We start from the raw sequence: 23,362 nt of genomic DNA on the forward strand, positions 1-23,362 counted from the left end.
TTAAAGGCTTTGGACTTGCAAAAATGAATTAAATATATCGACCAATAGCCCGCCTGTGTCCCCAGTATTGATAAATGAGTTCATAAGCACCATCTGCCCATCCAGGACTGTCAGCTGTGAACCCTCAGCCTCACTTTTAAGTGTACAGAATAATTGCAGCGACACAGGTAAGCCACATGTCGGGCTCATTAGTGAGCACAGGGGAGTCTAGCAGCAATGTGAACTGCTTTCCACGCGTGTGTGTACCTGTGTGTGTGTGTTAAATACAAACAGCAACCAAATCCTGGTCATTAAACAGCTGATGAGGACAGTATTATTGGCAATTACCACATTTTACATCACAAAAAGTTTGAAGTGTGTGTGAATGTTTGTGAGTGTTTGTCCACGTCAAAGCTGCCTGCGTTGCTCACGTATGTACGAGGGGTCTTTGGCATGTGTGCTGTGATGTCACCAGTGAGCGTGACCGAACACGCTCATCTCGCCGTGTGCCAGCGCGCTGTGAGGATGTGATCTCGACACCTCTGACAGTAACCTGCATACGACCAGGAGGGCGCGCCTGCTCTGGACCGGCTCCTCCCACCTGGCAAACGTCTGCCGCGACGTCTCAACAATTAGAAAGTCTGATGCAAATCTCAGTGTTGTTCAGACCAGCGGATGCCAGTGTTCTGGTGTGCTGGAATCATTTGTGTACCAGCGCAGAGGCCGACCACCTGAGGAGCAGAGTCCGAGAGGAGAAACCTGCTTCACCAGGCATGTCCGCGGCGCGCCGCCCAGTCGTGTGTCAGGAGAAGCTGGCCGGTGGTAACGCGGTGCCAAGCGAGCTAAAGAGGCACTTGGAAAGCCATCGTCTCTTCTGAGAGAAACTTGGCTCGTGGAAAGGACCAGAGCAGCGGCACCGCTCGCTGGCACGTGTCTAATAAGGTGACTGCAGCTCAGCGGCACGCAGGGAACAACGCAACGTCCAGACATCACAAATGTCCAAACATCCTACGATTAGAAGAGCCGCCGGGCCACTCCTGAAACTACACGCAGCTCGTTCTGTGACTCAGACAGGCGCGAACACAGGGCGGGGCTAGAGTTTCGATCATCACGCCGCTCGGCTGGACTTCAGGTGACGTCACGAGGCTCCTTCACCGACAGCCGGCTGTTTCAGAGCGCGCCGAGCTGAACCTCTGAGTTTCCATCTGCAGCGAACACAAACAAACCGCAGCACTTCTGAGGAGAAGCGCGACGTGAGAGCGCTCAGAAAGCGGGAGTCACGGCTCTAATTGAGAACACACAGCACTCTCCTCTCTGCTTTCACTTCCATCCACTAACCGCCGGCTTCTGTAGCACACTTCTCCCGCAGTAAGAGGTGCTCAGCTCTGAGCTCTGCCATTTTCTTTCCTCAAATCCTAAACGTGCTCATCCAAGTCCTGCACTTTTATCAACACCTCCTCCTCTTCAGGTTGTCAGTCTCAGCCTTCTCAGGTCCACATGTCATATATTAGAGGAGCAGAGGTGGGCGGGCGGGCAGGGGGGCTGAGGTAATGTAAGTAATACGATGTGAGGAGCATTGTTCGCAAGCAGCCGCAGCATGTACAGCACTGTTTGAATAATGTAATACTTCATGTTTGATAATGCATGGCTATAGATAGGTCTGCACTGCAGCCAAGTATTGATTGTGTTAAGCACATCTACAGTACAGCAAACGGTGCGGGTTCACGTCAATCTTTACACGGCGTACTGTACCTCAGTAACCAGATACCTCGGCTGATTGCAGAGACCTCGGGCCCACGGCTGCTCTTAATGACATTTATTGATAAATCCGATTCAGGAGGCGTGGCTTGTGCACGCAGCCGTCTACGTTTCTATCTGTTTCGTGTCAGAGCACGCGGAACCCTTTCCCCTCCTCCTCCGGGCATACTAATGAAGCGCCGGCCACTCCAGACGTGCGACGCGTGCCCCGCGACAGCTCACGCGCATTCAGGGCAGAATTTCGATATTAATGATTTATGCTGTATTTGCATACAAACCTAATGCAAACCCACTCCAGATAATCACATTTTGCCAGGTCTGAATTGAGTTTTTCGGACATCTTTGCCACCCCCGCCTTCATCCTCAACAGTGGAACAGCGGCTCTGCTCTTCCAGCCACAGCTCCCCCCCCCCCCCAAAAAAGACATGAGTGTTTTACAAGTGGACATATAACACAACTGTGTATTTCAGCCAGAAACAAGCGTGTCTGTTTTGTCTCCTCCACTTGCACAACAACAGCACGAGAAACTATCGCAGCGCATCCTGAAACCCTGGCCTTTAAACTCTCGGTCAGCATGAACTTTTCACGTGGTCACATTAGCCGAAGCACAGCTCTGTAGCTTCACCAGCCCTCCGGACGTCTCTGCATTTTAGCTCTCCATCCAGCTCTACGTGCATGTTTCAGTCAGAGCATCTTTAGCCGGGACGGGAGGCGAAGAGTCACCTGGAGTAATGTCACACTCGGAACAACAATTCACTCGCTCACATTCACCACAACATGTCTCCATGTTACTCATGTTTCCTATAGTCTTTCACTCTTCTCTATGCTATCTTCGGTGCCATCCCAGAGATCTGCCGGGAAGTCGGACACACAATAACTTGTTTTTTTTTTTAATTACAATGAATGGCCGTCTCAGACGAGGACATATAAGAAAGGCCTTTGTTCCTCAGAGAAAGCCTTATCTATAAAGGTCGAGCATTCCTCGCTGCAGAGGGGCCGGCCCACATTTTGGACTAAACAATATGTAGGGCAATCTCTCACAAAGCCATTTCTCTTTTTAATGAAACATATACACTTGCATCGAGATATTCAGAGCCGTGTCCTGCCACAGATAACACCAGCAGCTGTTATTTTATTTATGTTTTATATTATTTTCTCTCTGCGTTTGATTGAAAAATGTTCCGTTCCTTTGTTCTCCAAACAAAGAAAAATATTCTTGATTGTTAATAATATTACGAGGGTCACACCGAGTCAAACCGACAGCAGCGGAGCAAAGTCATCCATCTCCGTCGTGTCTATAAGCCGGTTTTTTAAAGCTCAACACCAACACTGGCTTTTATTTTCTTCCTATAGAGACACTCAGAAGTACCAACCAGCCCTAAACAGAAGAGGAGCATTGTAAAAAAAAGGAGAGAGAGCGAGAGAAAAAGACTTCCTTCTTCAGTCTCAAGGAGCGGCTATAACCTTAGCAGAATCATGAAAGTTGACAGTTCATTTTTCACAGGGTCATAGATCGACGAGTCTTATAAAGTAATGGGCTTTTGGGAGCCGGCTTTATGAGAGCTAAGATAGTTAAGAGACATGTGGAGGAGATGGCACGGGGAGCTGAGGTCCTGCTCTGACTCATCCAGGGTTATTCCCCCCATGCTGGGGAGCGAGAGGGAGGCGCTGCACTCCCAGTAATATAAACGTGTAATAAAGATTAATCTGTTGCTAGTCGCCGGCATGATAGCTTCTAAACTTGCTTGAAATAAGGCTGAAATCACTTCAGAGCCAATCTCGAGACATTTAGTGAGTGCCTGAGATTCCTTTGTGGGTGTCAGGCAAAAACGTATACGTGTTAGTCTGCTGTGTTTAGTGTTGGTGTGCACGCACTGGTGGGAAAATTGGATTTGTGCTCATATTTGTCTTTTTTGGGGTCGCTTTCTGCTCGTGTGGCTGTCTTTTAACATTCTGCTACAGAACCAGGAGGGGTTAAACACACTCACCAGGTGCGTCCGACCTCTTCATGCCCCCCGGGGGCGCCCCGCCCGCTCCGCCGCCCAGGCCGTTGAACGCGGGGAGGCTGTCGTTGCTGTAGGCTCTCAGGACAGACAGCATGTTCATCTGCTGCTCCAGGTGGGTCTGCTGCTCCGCCTTCAACAGTCCTGGTGGACCTCCGGGGGTTAGGAGGCCCAAGCCCTGCTGCCACTGTTTCTCCAGCGGCAGAGTCTGGTTCTGGGGCGGAGGAACCAGAGAAAGTGGAGTCATGGCGGAGGACGGTGTCGCCATGGCCGCTCCGCTCCTCGGGGGCAGACAGGAATCATCTTGGAGCTGTTTGGGACTTCCTTCTTCCTCTCTGTCCACGTCCATCTGCCCATCCTCGTCTCTTTCCTCCTCTTCTTCAGCCACTCCTCCCTCCTCCTCGTCTTCGTCAGAGTGGTTTTGCTGCCGTCTCTTGGGTGTGGTCGACGGGGTCTCGTTGGTGCTGCGCACGCCGGTTTTTCCAGCCTCGTCTTCAGATCCAACTTGGTCATCTTCAGCATCTCCACAGGAGCCCCTGTCGCCCATCTGGTCAGGGCCGGCTGAAGAGGCCCCTCCGAAGACCTGGCTGGGCAGGTCCAGACCGTGGTCTGCTTGGGCTATATACCCCTGAATGCCCTGACTGACTCTTGGGGATCCATCATACAAGCCACCAAACCTTCTGTAGAATTCACTCTGGAAGGGGTTATATGGCTGCTCCATGTGGTTATTCCAGCCTCCCTGGCCTTTTTCTCCATCTCTGTCTCCATCTCTCTCCGGGGCCACGCCCGAGGCCTTGGTGTTGGAGGAGTGAAGGGTGGAGGTGGTCGGAGAACCCTCTCGGTGAGCGTCCTTGCCTGCGTCGGCGTGCTGCAGAGGGGCTTTGCCCAGGTGGTTGGCCTGGAGGTGCAGAGCCATGAGCTCCAATGAGGAAGTGGAGAAGGAGCAGAAGAGGCATCCGTGCCACGCCACGTTATCGTGAATGGTGACGGAAGTGCCAGGGAGTGATCCGGATGCAGACTCGGGTCGGACCGACACAGACAGATCGAGCGGTTCGTACTGGGACCCGGGTTTGCCCGGCTCCGAGTTTTGTTTGGGTTCAGGCTTCTCCTCTCTGTCCTGCTCCCCGGAGACGGCCCTCTTGGCTTTGGGCTCGCCGTTGTCATGGTAGCGCTGGGCCTGGAGCTGGGCTGGACTCTGGCTGTCCTTCACATCCTTCTTCATGGAGCTGAGGACAAAGTTGTCCATGAAAGCCTGGAGAGAACCCTGAAAGTGGACTCCGTTTCCCATCATGCTTTGGTAAGCCCGGCTTAGGTCAGAGAAGCTGGCGGCGCCGTCCGCAGAGACTATGGTGGAAGGTCCATCGGCAGTCTTCGTGTTCTCAGCTGAAGAGGCGGAGTCAAAGCGGCGGTCCCCACAGTCACGATCCCGGTTGTGAGAGGACACGATGGGAGCCGATGCCCACTGATGCGGCAGCAGCGGCCCTGCCCTGAAGTCCAGGTTGGGGGGCATGCTCTTGAAAACATTACGGAGGACGTCCGGTCGGGCAAAGATGCCTCCGCCCGTCTTCCCATGATCCTCTTTGTGGTCAGAAGAAGGGGTGTGGCCAGAGGAGGAGCCTGACGTGGTGGAGCCGTTCTGACGTTCGCGGTGGTGGCGCTCCAGGTGGTACTTGAGACTGGCAGACTGGGTGCCGGCGTAGTCACAATGAGGGCAGCGGTAGGGTTTCTCTCCTGAGAGGGCGGGAAAGAAAGAGAGCGAGAGAAACAGTAAAACAGTGAATAATTAACCTGCTTATTACATCGACTGGATATCAAAATCTATTTATTGGAGCAGGGAATGTGGGCCCGAGGGTCATGTAACCTCCCTGAACAAAGAAAATTAGGTCACATGAAGTGACAAAAAAGACATGCATTTCATTAACTACGATAAAGAAGAGGAAGTATTTAATTCCTGAAAAAGGGAAGGAGATTTTAAAAAGTAGCACAGAATGAAACACAAAGTGATAATGAAGACGATTGTGCATTCAACCAACACTTGCATGTCTTTTCTCTTCCAGTCGTCGGCTCGGCTCCACTTGATGTGTGTGTATTGGGACGGGGGTGGGGTGTGGGGGGTGTGGAGTAGGCATCTGAATATGGGTCGATCCAGCTCCGCCAAGTGAGCCATCACTCATATCAACACCATAAAAACATTTCACCATATGGTGCTTTCAGTCCACTACAAGACATAATATTTTCAGCTGACAACAGAAGTGTCTCATGCGATCTGCGCGGGCCTGCGGCCGGGCTCGCGGCGAGTTCCTGTGCGCGCACGTGCAGCGGGGTCATCGTGCCTCCGTTCTGGCCCGCGCCGTTGGCGATGACGGTGCTGCTTCTCGGACATCGCCCTTTTTTTTGCACTTTGTCAGGAGGAGCATACATCAGGCGTGGCTCAGCGCGCGGCCCCCCGCCACACAATACGGATGCCGCAAAAAATACGAAGCCGGCGACATATGCGAAGCACACGCTGGATGTGGTGAAGCCTCGCGATGAAGAACAATATGATTCAGTACAGATCAAAGCGATTTACACTACAGCAAAAGGGGGGTGAATCTGCTGTGTAACATTTACATATGTTTATTTATGCTGCGCATCCATATTCATGAATATTCCTGATAATGCTATAACACCAACACTATTCTGCCAGAAGTGGATCTTCCATTGGAAAGATGTTGAAATAGAACACATCCTGCGAGCAATTATAATAGGCTTGGAGTCGGAGCCAGATTTGGATTCATTAAACAATGAACAGAGAGGCAAAAACGCTAAGCTCGATTTTCCCCCCTTTTCAATATACACATATAAAAGTTCCCACAGTGGTATTTGTGCACGCACGGCTGGAAAAGAAATAAAAAATGTTTTGCATGCACGTTCTCTATACAGTATATGCCAATAAAATGTTTAGATTATACACATGGAAACCATTTTATAAAGGAAAAAAAGGCATTGTTACGCAAGGCTGGTTTGAATGATTTAAGTCGGGCTGTGTAGTAAATCATGGATATAATTAGCAAATGGCATACTGCTCAAGTAATTTATCATTATTTAGAGGGCACCATTCCAGAAAAAGACTCTGCGATCTGCAGACCTACTGCAGAGTTCTCAAATAAAGGGCCACAAACAGCAACTCAATAGAATATTGATACAGCAGAGAAAAGAATAGGAGGCTATACAAAAGAAAATTGAAGGTGGAAATACTAAAGAGAGCAGAGAGGAGGGAAAAGAGAGCATGCAGAGCTGCAGATAACCCTGACTACAGGCAGAAAGACAGCGATTTGATATCTTTTCTCTTACAGCAGAGTGTCTGTGAAGCATAGAGTATATTTAAAATAAACCATACGAGATGAGCTTTTAACCCAATAAGTGCTTCTCCTGTGAGCTGCCGAACAGAGGCTCGGCGCTGATTTAATAAGGAAACGTCCCTGATGCAAATGATCATTCTCGATTCCTCTAACTGGACAAAATGATATTCTAGGAGCCAAATTAGACAGAAATTAGACTGATCTGATTTTTTTCTCCCTTTCCTTATAAGAGGTTGTTAATGTTCACGTGGGGGGGAAATAAAGATGAATGTGGCATGTGCATATCTAAGATGAGAATGAAAAGCAGAGGCAGTTGCGTGTTTGACACCGTCCTCTGATGTTTACGGACGAAGGCAAACTGAAATGAATGCCGATGCCCTGCGAGAGCGCTCGCTTTGTGCCCGTTTTTCCATTAAAGCTGAGCATTTTTAAATATCTGGAGCAAGTGAGACAGACGACATGTCTGCGTGTGTGTGTGTCTGTTTGCCATTTGGAATGTGTGAGAACACATGTTTATGCATGCATGTCAGCCTGAGCCTCTGTGTGTGTGTGTGTGTGTGTGTGTGTGTGTCTTAGAGGGCCATTTGGACTGGCTAAGACATCTGCTCCATCATACGTCAGGGGCCTGGTGTGACATCTGGGGAATATACTGTATCCTGCCTTGCAACATTACACACAATTTACTGCTAAAGGTCATTATGTACCCGTTAATCCACTTTTAATTGATATCAGCGCAAACAGCACAACCTCCCAGCCACATGACAGATCGCTGCCGCCACAAAACCAGGAAATTGCAGGAGTTAAAAATAGAACGGTAAACTTTTCGCTGCTGTCTGTCTGCTCTTTGTTGAGCCGCTGTGGACACGCTGACCTTGACGGAGGTGAACGATAAGAAGCAGACCCTTCACTCGACACAACCTCTGCGCTTATAAATCCTCCTCCTCTTCCTGAGATCCTCCACAGCGTGTTTGCACTTCATGTTGCTGCACGGATTTCATCTGGCTTCGTGTGAATTATGACAGCACCATAGAAACAAGTAAAGATAAATACCCCAGCCCTGTACAGAGGGGCAATTAAAATGGTTTAATAGATATGACATACTGGAAGATGAATTTCCATTTGGCTTCGAGGATGGAAATAAATGTAAAAACCAGCGGCTGAGATGTTTGAGGGACTGAAAAACACACGGAGCTGTTTTAAATATATTTGATGGTTATACAGCGGGTCAGATATGAAGAAAAGTGGCAGCACAGACCGTCACTTTAGTAACTCCAGAAATCCCAGAAAGAGAGCACAAACAGAAACTGAACTGGTCATTTTTTGTCAGTATATTATCTGTTTTTAGACCAAAGTTCCCGTAAACGGCAAGTGGAAGATTATTCAATGTGTGGTTAAAAAATACAGCAAAATAAGAATTTTTCACAGGAAATTAAGTTTTTTTTAAAAAATGGTATATTGTACAATATTATTACAGATTTTTTTTGTGTCAACAAGACACATAATTCAAAAAAGATGAACTTACTGAAACTGTGTAATTACAAAACGAACCGCAGTTTTTGTCAAATCTGAGGAGCACAAAGTGCATTCGTGGTAAACATTGATAAGGTTTAGTCGGCTAACACAATCAGAATAATAAAAAAAGATTTAAACTTGAAAACTATTCACACATATGTGCTTTAAAAAGGATCTGGCTGTTTTCCATAAACTGTGCAGCTTTGTTGTTGTTTGTTTTTTCAAATATTTCTTAATGCAGTGCGTTAACTGTGGAGCTAAACACTGAGGTTTAACACATCAGTGCAGTCAGAAAGAAAGAGCCACACCTCTGAAAACACACGTGGTTAAAAACAAATATCTGTGCTATTTTCCATAAACACAGAAAACATTTTAAAAATCTGAACAAAAATACTGCAGGTTTTTGTTACCAAAGAAATAATTTTAGATTTCTAACATCTCGACAGTTTACCTGAAACGTATTAGATTAATTAGAAAGAAGATTCATATATGACACAAATAGTGGCTAAGCCTCAAAGGAAGCTGTTTTGTGTAGAAGTTTATATTTAAACATTATCACAGCTCTCATTTTTCATAAACCACTGATGGAATATGATGCAACAGAACCAGTTTAAACTGGGTTAAAGACCTCCCTCCGACTTTCAAATGTGAACATTTTTTTCTTTTAACTTTTATTCATGTGAGAGCATACTGTGTTGGAAAATGATCGTTACTCTGGCTGCGGTAATCAGGGTTAAAGTTAGTCTTGTCAGGGTAATCAGGCTAAGAGTTACAGTGGCCAGTGGTATTCAGGGTTATAGTGTACCTGATACATGAGGGTGTCGGGGCTATAGTAGTTTACATGGTGGTATCAGGTTTAGTTAGTTAGTGGGCACGGGGGTAATCAGGGTTGTAGTTAGTGTGCATAACCCTGATACATGGGGGTAATCAGGGTTGTAGTTAGTGTGCATAACCCTGATACATGGGGATCAGTGCTCAGGTGTTTGCACCACCAATGTCACATCACAAGGTTGGGTTACTGGGAAAACAGTCCTTCCTGTGTGCTCGTTGCTAACTAATAGACTCCAATTTGTGCATGTAAATGGAGAGTCCTCTTCACACACTGAGGTTAATTATGGAGTTCCACAGGGTTCAGTGCTAGGACCAATTCTGTTTACATTATACATGCTTCCCTTAGGCAGCATCATTAGAAGACATAGCATACATTTTCACTGCTATGCAGATGACACCCAGCTCTATCTGTCCATGAAGCCAGATAACACACACCAATTAGTTAAACTGCAGGAATGTCTTAAAGACATAAAGACCTGGATGGCCGCTAACTTTCTGCTTCTTAATTCAGATAAAACTGAGGTTATTGTACTCGGCCCTGAAAATCTTAGAAATATGGTCTCTAACCAGATTCATACTCTGGATGGCATTACCTTGGCCTCCAGTAACGCTGTGAGGAACCTTTGAGTCATTTTTGACCAGGACATGTCCTTCAACGCACATATTAAACAAATATGTAAGACTGCTTTCTTCCATTTGCACAACATCTCTAAAGTTAGAAATATCCTGTCTCAGAGTGACGCTGAAAAACTAGTTCATGCATTTATTACTTCCAGGCTGGACGACTGTAATTCATTATTATCAGGAAGTCCTAAAAACTCACTGAAAAGCCTTCAGTTAATCCGAAATGCTGCAGCAAGAGTCCTGACAGGGACTAGAAGGAGAGAGCATATTTCTCCTGTTTTGGCTTCCCTTCATTGGCTTCCTGTTAAGTCCAGAATTGAATTCAAAATCCTGCTCCTCACATACAAGGTCTTAAATAATCAGGCCCCCATCTTATCTTAATGACCTTGTAGTACCATATCACCCTATTAGAGCACTTCGCTCTCGCTCTGCAGGCCTACTTGTTGTTCCTAGAGTATTTAAAAGTAGAATGGGAGGCAGAGCCTTCAGTTTTCAGGCCCCTCTTCTGTGGAACCAGCTTCCAGTTTGGATTCGGGAGACAGAAACTATCTCTACTTTCAAGATTAGGCTTAAAACTTTCCTTTTTGCTAAAGCATATAGTTAGGGCTGGACCAGATGACCCTGAATCCTCCCTTAGTTATGCTGCAATAGACGTAGGCTGCCGGGGATTCCCATGATGCATTGAGTTTTTCCTTTCCAGTCACCTTTCTCACTCACTATGTGTTAATAGACCTCTCTGCATCGAATCATATCTGTTATTAACCTCTGTCTCTCTTCCACAGCATGTCTTTATCCTGTCTTCCTTCTCTCACCCCAACCGGTCGCAGCAGATGGCCCCGCCCCTCCCTGAGCCTGGTTCTGCCGGAGGTTTCTTCCTGTTAAAAGGGAGTTTTTCCTTCCCACTGTCGCCAAAGTGCTTGCTCATAGGGGGTCATATGATTGTTGGGTTTTTCTCTGTATCTATGAAGCGCCTTGAGGCGACTTTTGTTGTGATTTGGCGCTATATAAATAAAATTGAATTGAATTGAATTGAATTAACAGTTGTTCGGCAGCTGCGTGTACGGACTAAACCCTTAGAAAATGAACTCTTATTGGATGACGAACACGAAATACAGTTTTATAAATGCTTATTCTGTGATGAAAGGTGCAGACCCAAACATCACGATGTTACCAGAGAAAGGGTAAAGAGGCTCACTGGGATAGGATACGACCTCAAACAGACGACATGGTCAGTATCACAGAAATGTTTCACACGTTGGGCTAAATTCTAAAATTTGCGGCAGGAAATTCCAAAACTGTCCCACTCCTCTTTAATTCCCCCTTCAAGAAGAGCCGTTGCTGTGAAGTTCCTGCTCAACAGAGGCAGGAAATGCAGCGACAAAAGAAAATGTATGAGAGATAGAAGGAAGAGGAAGACGAGGGCTCAGGGGAGCGAGAGGAATGGAGACGGAGATCACAGGTCCCTCCTGATTCATCCTGATTACAAGGTTAGGTTAAGGTTAAGTGACACGGGCGAGTCCTGTCTCTCCTCCTCCTCCTCCCTCTGCTCATTTATAGGTGAGCCGGGACTCTTATTGGTTATGTGGCCCTGCCTGAAGTTATGTGTGGCTATTGTCAAGAGCGAGGACCTTTTTATTTTTTACACACAGCTGCTTACTGCTAAATAGTGCCTTGTCCAGAAGGGGACAATCTGGGCCTCTAATTGCTGTCACTGAAGCCTAGATTCATTATGTGACTTTCCCATTAAAATGTGAGCATTAATTTGTATAATGAAATATCACCCTCTGCAGTGTGTTCATTAGCTCTGGCCCCACACTGTAGTGCCACAGCCGCACAATGTTAGCTACCTAGAAAACTGTGGTTAATTTTGCTAATGGATATTTTCCCACTCACTGTTCAAGAGGAAATTAATACTGTAACATTAGCTCTTTAACTTTTGGAGAAATTTAAATTCACTTCATTCCTTTCAAGCTGGTGTTAGTCGCTCATTAATCTCTGCGTTGCGTCGCATAATGCTGCCTCGACCAGGCTCGGTAAGCAACTCCATTGTGTCACTCACATTACATTAGACGGAGGAGAGCTCGCCTGTCAGCTGTGAATCTGCCCGCATTGTCACCAGAGTGCAGAGAGGATCTTTAGCCGCTGTAAAAGTCATCTCGTGGATGTAATCAGGATGTCACAGCGGAGCTGGTACGATTAGGTTATAGGAGTGATTTAAAGGCCACATGTTGGGGATGCATCAAGCTCTTTTTCTCCCCGCGTTGCGTCTAAGCTCGACGGGCACGCGTCCAAGGATACATTCCACCCAAAAAAGACAACATCCCTGCTATACCTTCTCACATTTGTCCCCAGGTGGAGGCTCCAAGCGAGGCCTTTAGTTTTACTGTCTGCTTGAGATACGAAAGGACGAAAATAAAACGTACTGTGGATTCAATCAGACCGGCCGAGGGCTCCGCTTCCTCTGCAATAAAATACGGGCCTCACGGGGATCATTACTACTCTACTCAAAGCAGACATAACTCAGGTCTCTCAGCAGCAGGTAACACAGAAGCAGCAGCAAGCGGAGGGGAGGTTGGCCTCGAGGTGACCTGGATGTGTTTAGAGACCTTAAAGCGTCGCAGTCCGACCACCCGTAAAAAGTCAGTAAAGGCATGGAAGTCATGTGATATTTTCAGAGCTACTGCAGTCTGACAGTAAAAGCATTTATCAATCAGATATCTGCTCAGTTCACGCAGTAAGTCAGAGGACTGTATAAGAGTCTGATGCATCGTCAGGTCTGAAAAGTGAGTCTGAAGCTTGCATTCTCTCTGCTGTCCAGCAGGGGGCGACTCCCATGAAGTCTGATTGGATAGAAGCCTGTGAGAAAAAGCACATCCTGTGTCCTCAGTGAACTCGCCGGTTTCAGGTCTGACCCAGTAAAGCAGGACGCTCGTGCTTGGTCCCATTAGCGTCACGCAGGATGCAGGGGAGGATGGCGTGTGACTGACGTGGAGCTATTACCGTGTTCTGGGGACCCAAGTGTGACTTTAGGATTAAAGTGAGCTTAAGGGTTAATGCTGTAATGCTGAATTAGCAGAACAACATGGCATAAACCAGCTTTGTTCCGGCAGCATCAGTCACAGGAACAACTCGCAGTTTTTCATATGAAGTCTTTATTACTACGATTGATCTCGCTCTTCTTTATGTGGGATTATGCTTGCGTGGATAGCCAAAGTGGTCCAGAGAGGACTCTCGTTTGGAAGACCTCGGGTGAATAATAACGCTGAGCTGTCCACAGTGTTTGGAAGCTGAGGAGCTGAGAGGCAGGAAACACCTGAGAAACTTTAGCCAGGTGTCCTTGTGGTAAGGTGTCCTCTGCACAGTCTGAATGTGACTTTAACCTGGATAGTCAGTGGGGCGTTCGTACCTCGCAGAGGGTTAGCGCCCTGGCTCCTGTCCACGGTCCACATCATTACTCTGACCGAAAACAACCGGGGGGACGGCGCCGCTCCGAGGGTTAGCACACCCGCCCGAAACATAAAGCTAAATCTACTCGACACACGGTCTCACGAACATCCCTGCGAATGGTGGACAGGCCGGCTTTGTTTTGCCTCGAAAGTTATTGAGAGTTAGAGAGTGTGAAATTGCCCTCTGAGTGATGTCATTGGAGGACACTGAACCCTTGTTGTGTTAATTAGAGCTCAATGAAATGATGAGCAGGAAAAAAAGTGGAATAACAATGGCCTTAAGCCTAAATGAGGGACACTGAGAGGAAGTGCACGCTCGCCAGCAGTTTCCTTAATTTGGATTTATGTGAGTCTGAAGGAAACGTGCTCAAATCCAGCAGCTGATAACACGGAGCCTCTGGGATTAGATCCCATGGACAGAGACAGATTAGGACCGAGGCAGGCCTACTAGACCTGACACTGCTGAACTGGGATGACTGGGTTTGTGACGGCCTGTACTCTGTTCCTTTCTTTCTTTTTCTTCTTCCCGCATCGATGTTCAAACTGATAGATTATCAATGGGTCTGCGTCCTCTCCATCACGTCAGAGGGAGACTGACTGCAGCGAGCCGATATTCAGAAACCAATATGTCAGCCTGAGCCCAGAAGAAATGTCAGAACAAGCGCTGAAGTAAATTTTGCATGAAGTCCAATAAATGTTTCATAGCTGCAGAGACGCAGAGCAGGCGGGGGGTGTGCGGGTGGGTGGAGGGTGGAGGCACTGACCTGTGTGTATCCGCAGGTGGACCTTCAGGTGATGGGAGGTGCGGAAGGACTTGCCGCAGTAAGGGCAGTCCTTGGAGGACGAGCCCAGGGAGCGCTCTCGATGCTGGGGCAGAGGCGGCTGGATGCTCCCCGCTGTCTTCACCAAGTCCTCGCCAACATCTGGAGCACGCACACACACACACACACACGAGGAGGGGAAGACAAATGGAAGGCGTGTTGAGTGCCAGCCCTGCACACATCACATCATAACACAACACATTTTTTCCTCTTTGTCCCTCGTTTCCTGCGCTCGGTGTGCGAACGCCACACAAAGTCAAACGCATCAAACGAGTTCACGGACCGCGCTGTTTTCCTCCTGACAGAACGCTGACAGTTCATAAGCTTTCTTCAGAAACACCCCCTCCATAACCTCCTCCTGTTTGTCTTTTTTTATCCTGGCTGCTGTCGTCGCTCCCGTTAAGCTAATGCTGGAGTGCAGTGAGAATTAACAATGCAAAATGAGACAGAAGAAAAGAGGGAGAGGGCCGCGTTTGGCTTCGTCAGCATCGCAGGATATCCTCGCATCTCTTGCTGCGACCCGATTTTGACAGGTAGCTGTCAGAGATATGATAGGGTGATAACAGTTTTGACCCCGCCCTCCGCCACTTCCTCCGCACGCCAAAAAAACGATGATGCACAGTTTAGTGCAACAGCAGTCTGTTATCAACGCGATCACCCCCCGAACGCAAATCTAAAGATGAGTGACGACAACCTGGGAATGTGTTGACAGCAGCATAATCTGAGGTGAGGGTGTCGGCGTCACGCTGCACACGCCGGCCTCGCCGCACTGATTTGCCGTGTTTAAAGGCCGGGAGAAGAAACGCATCAGAGAAAAATATACAACAGATACTTGATAAATATCTGGAAGCTGTAAAATTAAAAATATCCTTTCTGGTTCTGCACAATTTGGTGGACGTCGCCGTGCGGGAGGTTCAACGCGAGATCTCACAGCAAAACGCCCAAATTCATTTCCTGCTTTTGTTCTGGAGCTTTTTTTATTGTTTTCTTTAATTACGGGACGGCTGCAGGATTCGTAACAGGACTCATCTGATCTCTGCCGGGCTTCAATCACACTTTAGTCCTTAAACATGATCAGTATTTAAATATACACTCAAACAATCAGCAGTGACATTACATTCGTTCAAATGTCTTCTTTAAAACATCTCATGAATCCCTGCACGTGCTCAAAATAAGGAAACTAAATTCATTTATTGTGTTTCACAATAATAAAAATGAAAGAAATACTAAAATGAGAAAAATATCTCCACTCATTAACAAATATAGTGCAGTTCATTTAATTTTGTTATAGTTTATGTGCAAAACAGCATTTGATATTTTCTTTGTGCTCTCATGGTGACGGCAAAGCTCTGACTAACAGTCAAAGAGCTTCCTGCGGTGCCTCAGAGAGGGATCTGACTCTGGGCCTCACGAACAACCACGCAGGTGGAACTTCATCCACACACATGCCCTCAGGCTCTGCCGATCTTCAGCAGGACACACAGTGAATTAACCTGAAACTGAGACAGCTGTGAACCGTTGGGGCGTCTGTCACGCTCGCACCAGCAGATCTGGTCTCTGTAACAGCCCGGAAAGACGTCCGCGGACGTCCTCCGGCAGCTTTGCCTCATGAATCCGCTCGTCAAAGCTCGAACCCCACGTTTCACGGGACGCGGTGGATCATGCCGGGTCCAGTGGCGCCTTTGTGTACGGGCAGGCTAACATGGCCTAGACCAACGCTGAACTGTTCGCCATTCAGCAGAAAGTAAGTGTTATTTATTTTCTGTGCCGCACATGATTGGGTGTGTGCGCGGGGGAAGGCGGGGGGGCAGAAAGAAAGAGGAAGAATCAAACCCACGGAGGCACCCACGGGAGCACAATGAGGAGCGGTCGCTAACAGGAGCCTAATCTTTTCTTTTCTGCGGCTCCCCCCTCCTCCTCCTCCTCCTCCTCCTCCTCTGTCGGGGAGTCAAATAAGGTTTACAGAATGGAAAGACCCAAGTCAGCAAGTCCTCTTCCACACTGACACTAAACACACGAGTCCATCCAGCCTCGCCGCTATCAGGCTGAAGGCTATTTATCACAGCAGGAAGTGAAAGGCGACCTAAATGTAAGTCTGTGAGGGACAATACGCCGACACCGCCGCTCTGCACGGCGGGACGGTTTCATTCAGCGTACAGTAAGAGGAGAGGGGGGCAGGGCGAGGGCCGGAGAGGCAGATGTTTAACTTCTGCAGCACCGACGATTCCAATCGAATCTGTGGAGAACTAAAAAAACATCTGCAGGAAATTTACAGCATTGAGCGGAATTATTTCAGGCACCACTTTGTTTGTTTCGCGGAAATTATTTTGTTTCCACACAGAAAAACTCCCCGAAAAGTCAACATCTACTCAAATACAACAGAGGATGACTATAAATATATGTGTTTTTGTATTTTATTTAACGCTCCCTGCTGAGTCAGCATTCACACACACAGGATTTAATGTTTCCTGCGCTCACACGTGAGAGGAACGAGGCGCCACGATCGTTCAGACTTTTAGCTCGGAGATGGAAAATAATCGTTCTGTTCAGTTTGACAGACGAACAGGAAGGAATAAAGTTTGAGCTTTTACTTTTCACGTCCTGAATTCCAACGCAAGACGGTTTATAAAAGCCTCACATGTCAGAGTTTCGATGGGTTAGACGTGCACGTTTCGGGGACGTTTTCGTGTTCACGAATCGCACCAACCGCCGCCTCCGGGCGCTCGCACACGTGTGTAATCTTTCACCGATTTATGGAGTCCTGGATTCGAAGGCTCGGATGTGTTTCAGCAAAATTTCAGCTCAGAGTGGAGAAAACATGAAAGCGACGCCTCGTCCTGCTCCGCTGAACCTGCCCGACCTCAGGAAAAAAAAACGTGAAGCGGTGGAGAAAAAGTCGCCGTCTGCACGGAGACCGTCTGCACGACTGTGCTTTAGCTTCATCTTCGCTTTCATTTGCTGCTTTTATTTTTATGTACAAAAATGTGCACATGTTAAAGTTGCAACGCCTCTTTTTATATGTAAGATTTATCAGCACATATTTAAAAAAATAATTTCTCAGTCATAATTAAAGCACCACATGAAAAAAGCCAGACAGCTTATTTTAGTGTAACAGCAGCGCGATAAGGAGCCGTCACAGTTTGAGGCTTTAGGGTTTCTTTACATACTCAGGTTCAAACATCAGATTTCAGTTTCCAACAACAACCAAAAGTGTTTTTGGTATATGAAGTTTTCACAGCGCTCCTTATATGACAGACATGTGTATCCCGTATGTTCAGACTTTGGGTAACACGTGGGAGCAGAAGCCCCGAGGTGACTCGATCTGAGAGGGAACGACCCAACAGCAGCCCGGTGGCAGCTGCTGAACCCAAACCCTCCTGTTCCTGCGCCTGACGCAGCAGCAGAGGTGCAGTAGGTGTGACAGCCTGACGAGCTGGCCTCTGGCCTGCACACGTCCACTTTTCTCCCTTTAAAGGAGGAAAAATCTTCATTTTGTCCACATGGACACGGACACTTCATCGCCCTGAGGCAAAAAACAGTCCCCGCCCCCCCGCTCGAGTTATCAAGGCTTCTTTTACGGACGGGGAGGGGGCCGGGGTTTGTCTTCTAACTGTTGAGCTGGGACGTGAAATCTGTTCCTATGGTTTCGTGATTTCAGGTGGAATTATAATTTTCTCCATCAGCTGCACCCTCCCTGTTATGTGTGCCGTCCTGGAAAGAGGAAATAATTATATAAATCCCCCCCAGCACTCGGTCTGCACCATACTGTAGCCGTACTCATAAACATATTTTGAGTGGTCTACTGTACAGATCCCTTTTTGGCAAAGACTCCCGGCATCGTGTAGCAGACACTGGCCCACCTGCCCACCCCAGATGGGGCTAAAATTAAAAAATCCAAAACACAGATTAGAAGCAGGAAAAACACCAGACCCCACACACACACACACTCAGCGCACACACACACACTCAGCGCACACACACACACACACTCAGCGCACACACACACACACACACACACTCAGCGCACACACAGACGTGTCCTTGTGTGTCAGGGTTAATAGTGCTCCTGTAAGAGGAAGACACACTACTGAGAGGATGAGAGTGTGCTCTCCTGGCATATAACAGCCCTTCAATAATAAATGGGCTTCACACATTCACACACAGAGCGCACACAGAGGTGCGTTGGGCTGTAGAGGCGTGTGACGTGCACACACGTGACGAGCGTCCGGCCCGCGCGTCTTTAATCAGTCGGCTGATCCGCAGCTTTAATGCGGCTGTTCCAATTACTGTAAAAGTCAGCCGGCTCCATATAACCACAAATATTGACACTTTATTGCACAACACATTTATGACATTTTGAAGGTCACGCCATATATTAGGCATCGCCGCAGCAGAGGGGGGGCTCGGACCGCCTGTTGACACCCCGCCGTAACTGTCCTGAGTATTGATTTTTTTCTTTTCATGCAAAGATTTTCTGTTGCAGACGCGACATTAATGCGACGGTCACAGGTGAGCCCGTGAACTACAATCACAAAAACTACATTTCCCTGCTCAGACATTTGGTTGCTTCTGTGCGGATGTTGTGACACCAAAGTCAGGCATTTGTGTTAACAAATGTCTGCGTGTTAACATTTTTAAATAAACTGCACAGAAAAAAATGACTGTTTTTCAGGTTTTTCTACCCAACCTGAAAGTTTTACCGACACTTGTCCTTCTCACAGATTTGAGCTCAAATCTTAGCTTCCTGTTTGGTCTGAACACACAAAACTGAGACGTTTCTGCTTTCAGCAGCAGGAGAGCTTCGTTTCTGCTTTGGACACTTTGTTGATCTCGGTGTCCGAGAGGAAGGTTGGCTACAGACTCGTGATTGGCAGGTCGTTAGCCAATGAGAGATGGGTTTCGCAGTCTGATCTGCCCCTCGTTGTCGTATTTGGTTTCAGATAACGCTCACACAGAGGTGCTGCCGGCTGGTGGTGGGAGGCTGCGTGGCAGCTTATTTCTGATAGGTTACTGGTGTCGCGCATCCTGTGGCTCGGCTGGCCGGTTTTCTGAGACCGACCGGTGAGGTTGGTGACTCTAAACGACCCAAGATGGCGTAAGAAGGATGAACACCATCGTGCCGTCACTGCGAGCTAAACCACAGTCACAGTTTTATTTGTTCATGTCGGCGAGTGTCCTACGGGGCAGCCGACCCTCCGCTGGCTGCGCTGCTCGGTGGGAACAGCTCCGAATGTCGAAGCATCGCTTGTGTCAGAGGCTCGTGCTGAGCTTGATTTCAGCCAAAATGATCATAATTCATATGAAAATCTGTTTTTATTCTTATTCATTAAACATTCGACGTGCCGCTTCTTCTTCTTCTGTGGTTTGCATGCGTGAGCCCTCCCCTGCCTCCACCCCAGGAAGAAACATGACAAACGCAGCGCTGCGACTGTGCTCCTACAAGAATATCACAGAGGGGGGAAAAGGAGAAATACATGTATAATTCAGCTGTATCTGATCTGAGACCAGCTCCTCTCCCCTCTGCCTTTACTGGTGTCACGGCGGCGTAATGGAACATGCCAGAACAAAGGCTCCGAGATCAGATTGGAGCAGAGTTGAGCAGGCCATCTGGGAGGCAGGCTGAGTATCAGTCACTCTGCCTGCTGTCGGCTGCACTCACACTCACGCACACACACTTCCCCTCTGACTCACAGTGTGTGTGTGTGTGTGTGTGTGTGTGTGTGTGCAAGAGACACCTCACTCCCTTCTGACCGCACGTCACCACCGAAGCATCGCCACCGAGGGGGATACGCCACCGAGGCGGCAGCACAGCAACTGACTGACAAAGATACAAACTGATGTGTGTGTGTGCCCCTGGGACAGTGGCCACACCCAGCTGCCATTAATGGAAAAAAAATCATCAACAACATGAAAATAAAAGCAGAGGCCGTGTGCGATGCCAGGGGTGCAGGTTGGAGGATGGCGGCGGGCGTGGGGGGGTGCTGGCAGTTCCTTAATGGCGCTCTTTCAATCACACTTTGCACTCTAAACGCTCTGTGGTTTTGATTAGTATGATATCACTTTCAGGAAATAAAACTGGGGGGGGGAGAAAAAAAGCACATCAGTCATAAAAACACAAGATGTTTTGCTTTTTGCTCGGCCATTATTCTAATGTGTCACGTGACTCCCGTCGAAGCCCGGCGGCCTCTCCCTGCAGCCAAATAACTGATTGAGGGGAGGACCAGTGTGTGTGTGTGTGTGTGTGTGTGTGTGCTGGGGGTGGCGGAAACAGTTTGAAAAGGGGAAAGATATTAAGAGAGATTGGGTGAGACGGGGAGAGAGAGTAAACGTGATGACATCATTTGAAAGGCATTAGGCTTTTAAAAATGCGCCCGGGGGGACTTGATTTCCTTACAGCAGAGCAACACAACACCATCCGGCCTGATGCTCGCTCGCTCGCTCTCTCACACCCCTCCCCTTCATTCTTCTTCTTCTCCTCTTTTTTTTGATTTGGACCACTGCCATCTTTGTGAGCGTCTGGTTCATGCGAGTTAATCAATTTGAGGTTTAGTTACACTGCTGATGCTAGCACTCCAGCCACAGCTAGAACGTAATCTGAACTCGCAGAATTTATTAACCAAACACCAATTATCATTAAACACCACTGCATTATGCCCCTCCTTTTACCACCTGACAACCACTACTAAATGAAATTTTAGATTAAAGTTATTCGGCCCGTGATTTATGAGCACCGAGAGGAGCGCCTCTCTCTCTTAATGCGCACGCCGTGTTTTTCCTGCTGCCGCGGGAATACACCCGGGATCAGAGACGTCTCCGAGGTATTGGACCGAGAGGAGAGGAGGAAGGCCGGGAAAGAGCGAACGCGCTCCGTTTTCTCCTCGCCGTCCTCACCTCTTGCTCTGACCTCGCTCGGCCGCCAAGGAGGAAGGAGGCAGAGAAGGAAGTTCGTTGAGGTTTTAGGTTTTCTCACACACACACACACACACACACACACACACACACACACACGTGTTTGTGAGATTCAAACAGCAGCAGAGTGTGTTACATATACGGCGGTGGGGTAAACAGGGGCACCAGATGTTCTTTGATGTTAATAATGGCATTTATTATTAATATTAATTAGACCGCATTCAGCAATACATTTGGGCCATTTCCAAGTCAATTAAGCAAAATGGCATTCGGGAGATGTTGAAACGACATTTTAAGGCAGGTGTTCGGCGCTCCCCTAATAAAACATTTTTGCAGCTCCTGAAAAACAGCCCATTTTATTCGCTTTCTCTTTGTTTACTCGTCCTCGCCGCGAATGAACTGTATCTCCAAAAACACATATTGACGATGCCTTTTTTTTACATTCGAGCACATTATCGAATTAAAGTACGCAGGAGGCGGTAATTCTGATAATGCGCACACGACATGTTGCGTCCGCAGAGACCCGCGGGGGTTAATCCACGCATGAAACCACCGCGGCGACCATCAGGACGGGGGCAGGAAGAACACTTTGAGGATTATTGAGCATGTTTTTTGAAATCTGTGAGGCCCGGTCCACATGGCTGCAGAAACCGGTTCACCGAATCAGAGTGTGGGGGGCGGGGGGGTCCTACATTATAGTGAAAATAATCCCGAGCTGCTATAAGGATAAAGAAGCTGCTTTGAGCTGAATGCCGACCTGCCACACCTCTCAGCCTGCGCGTGTGTGCGCGCACTCAGCCCTGCTTTTGGCAGCAGGCCCTGTTTTCTGTGTTTTTTTCAGAGCTGGTGGAGGCAGCAGCCTTACAATGGTACATTAACAATCTGTGCGTTCATTTATCAGTGTGTGCGATTTGGACTCTGCGTTCATGGCGCGCTGCACTTTTCATGGCTGAAAATTAATGAACAAGCCTCCCCTCGCAACAAACATGCACCTGTGCTGCAGAGATGCTAATCACAAACATTTATATTTATTAGTGAACACCCGCACTAAGACTGGAGTTGTGGAGGAGGAGGAGGAGGAAAAACGAGGAGAGGAGCGAGGACGGAGGAGAGATAGGTGGTAATGAAAGGCTGGCAGGGTGGAAGTGTGTTTGTCTGAAGCACTTCTGAATGATTTCTGATCTTCTGCTGCGACGGTGATTCCTCCAAAACTACTCAGACATGAAGGACGTGTATTCTAAAAAACCTGTAAGGACGCAGGTGACTCCCGAGGGTGTTAAAAGGAGCCTTCTCCCCCCTGCTTTCTCTTTTTAACTCCCCCCCCAGCTGACAGAAGGTGGCTCTCTCCCTCAGTAAAGGCTATGCCTCTGCCCGGCTACAAGCAGAGGAACGGTGCCATAAGTTTCTCCCTGGCACTGGCCCACCTTTGTTTCCCCCCTACTCAAGTCTGTTTCAGGCTTCAAAGAGCATTGGAAAAAGACACACACACACACACACACACACACACAGAAATGTCTGAGGGAGCACTGATGTCTCACTAACTTTATCATTCTAGCAGGGTGATCATAGCCCCGTCGAGAGGCTGTGGATGATGCTTGAGGGTCTACGAGTGTGTGTGTGTGTGTGTGTGTGTGTGTGTGTGTGTGTGTGCTGTCCACCACTGTCTGCATGCATGCATGAGAGCACAGAAGGCAGATGGGGACAGAGGTAGGTGTCTTTTAGGACAAGAAGACAAAAGCAGTTACTAATGTGTGTTTGTAGACACACACTCCAACATGTGTGTGTGTGCGCATTTGTGTGTAATGCTATAATAATCAGGGTGTATATTCATCATGCCCCCTCTCAGTCTGTGTTGGCAGGAAGTGGTGTGGTTACCATTAGTGAAGGATGACTAGGCTGCTGAGAAAGGAAAGGAATAAAGGAAAGGAAAAAGGGCAGAACGCACACGATGGTGGAAAGAGCGATAAAAACAGAGTGAAATGAAAATAGCGGCACGCGGCAGAACAAAGCAGTTAAAATGGAAACAAGATGATTAGAAACAAGAGGGAAAACGGGAAGAAGAGGGGGAAGCTGGGAAGGCAGAGGAAGACAGGAAAGACCAGAAAACCAGAAGAGAGGCCACGGCGGGACATAAAAGC

General features: G+C 47.9%; 1 protein-coding gene across 6 annotated transcripts in view; it reads right to left on the reverse strand.

Annotated features, from left to right (window-relative positions):
* Positions 1 to 23,362, reverse strand: part of znf536 (zinc finger protein 536) — a 199,424-nt gene that overhangs the window by 57,344 nt on the left and 118,718 nt on the right. For all 6 annotated transcript variants that reach the window (XM_084925582.1, XM_084925547.1, XM_084925557.1 and 3 more), the window contains 2 exons: positions 14,259 to 14,417; positions 3,726 to 5,471 (listed from right to left, as the gene is read on the reverse strand). In XM_084925582.1, the coding sequence (XP_084781708.1) occupies positions 3,726 to 5,471; positions 14,259 to 14,417 (1,905 nt within the window). The remainder of the gene's footprint in view (positions 1 to 3,725; positions 5,472 to 14,258; positions 14,418 to 23,362) is intronic.

This window comes from Perissodus microlepis, chromosome 1, assembly GCF_051167445.1.
Source record: "Perissodus microlepis isolate ML-2025 ecotype Zambia chromosome 1, ASM5116744v1, whole genome shotgun sequence".
Lineage (NCBI taxonomy): Eukaryota > Metazoa > Chordata > Actinopteri > Cichliformes > Cichlidae > Perissodus > Perissodus microlepis.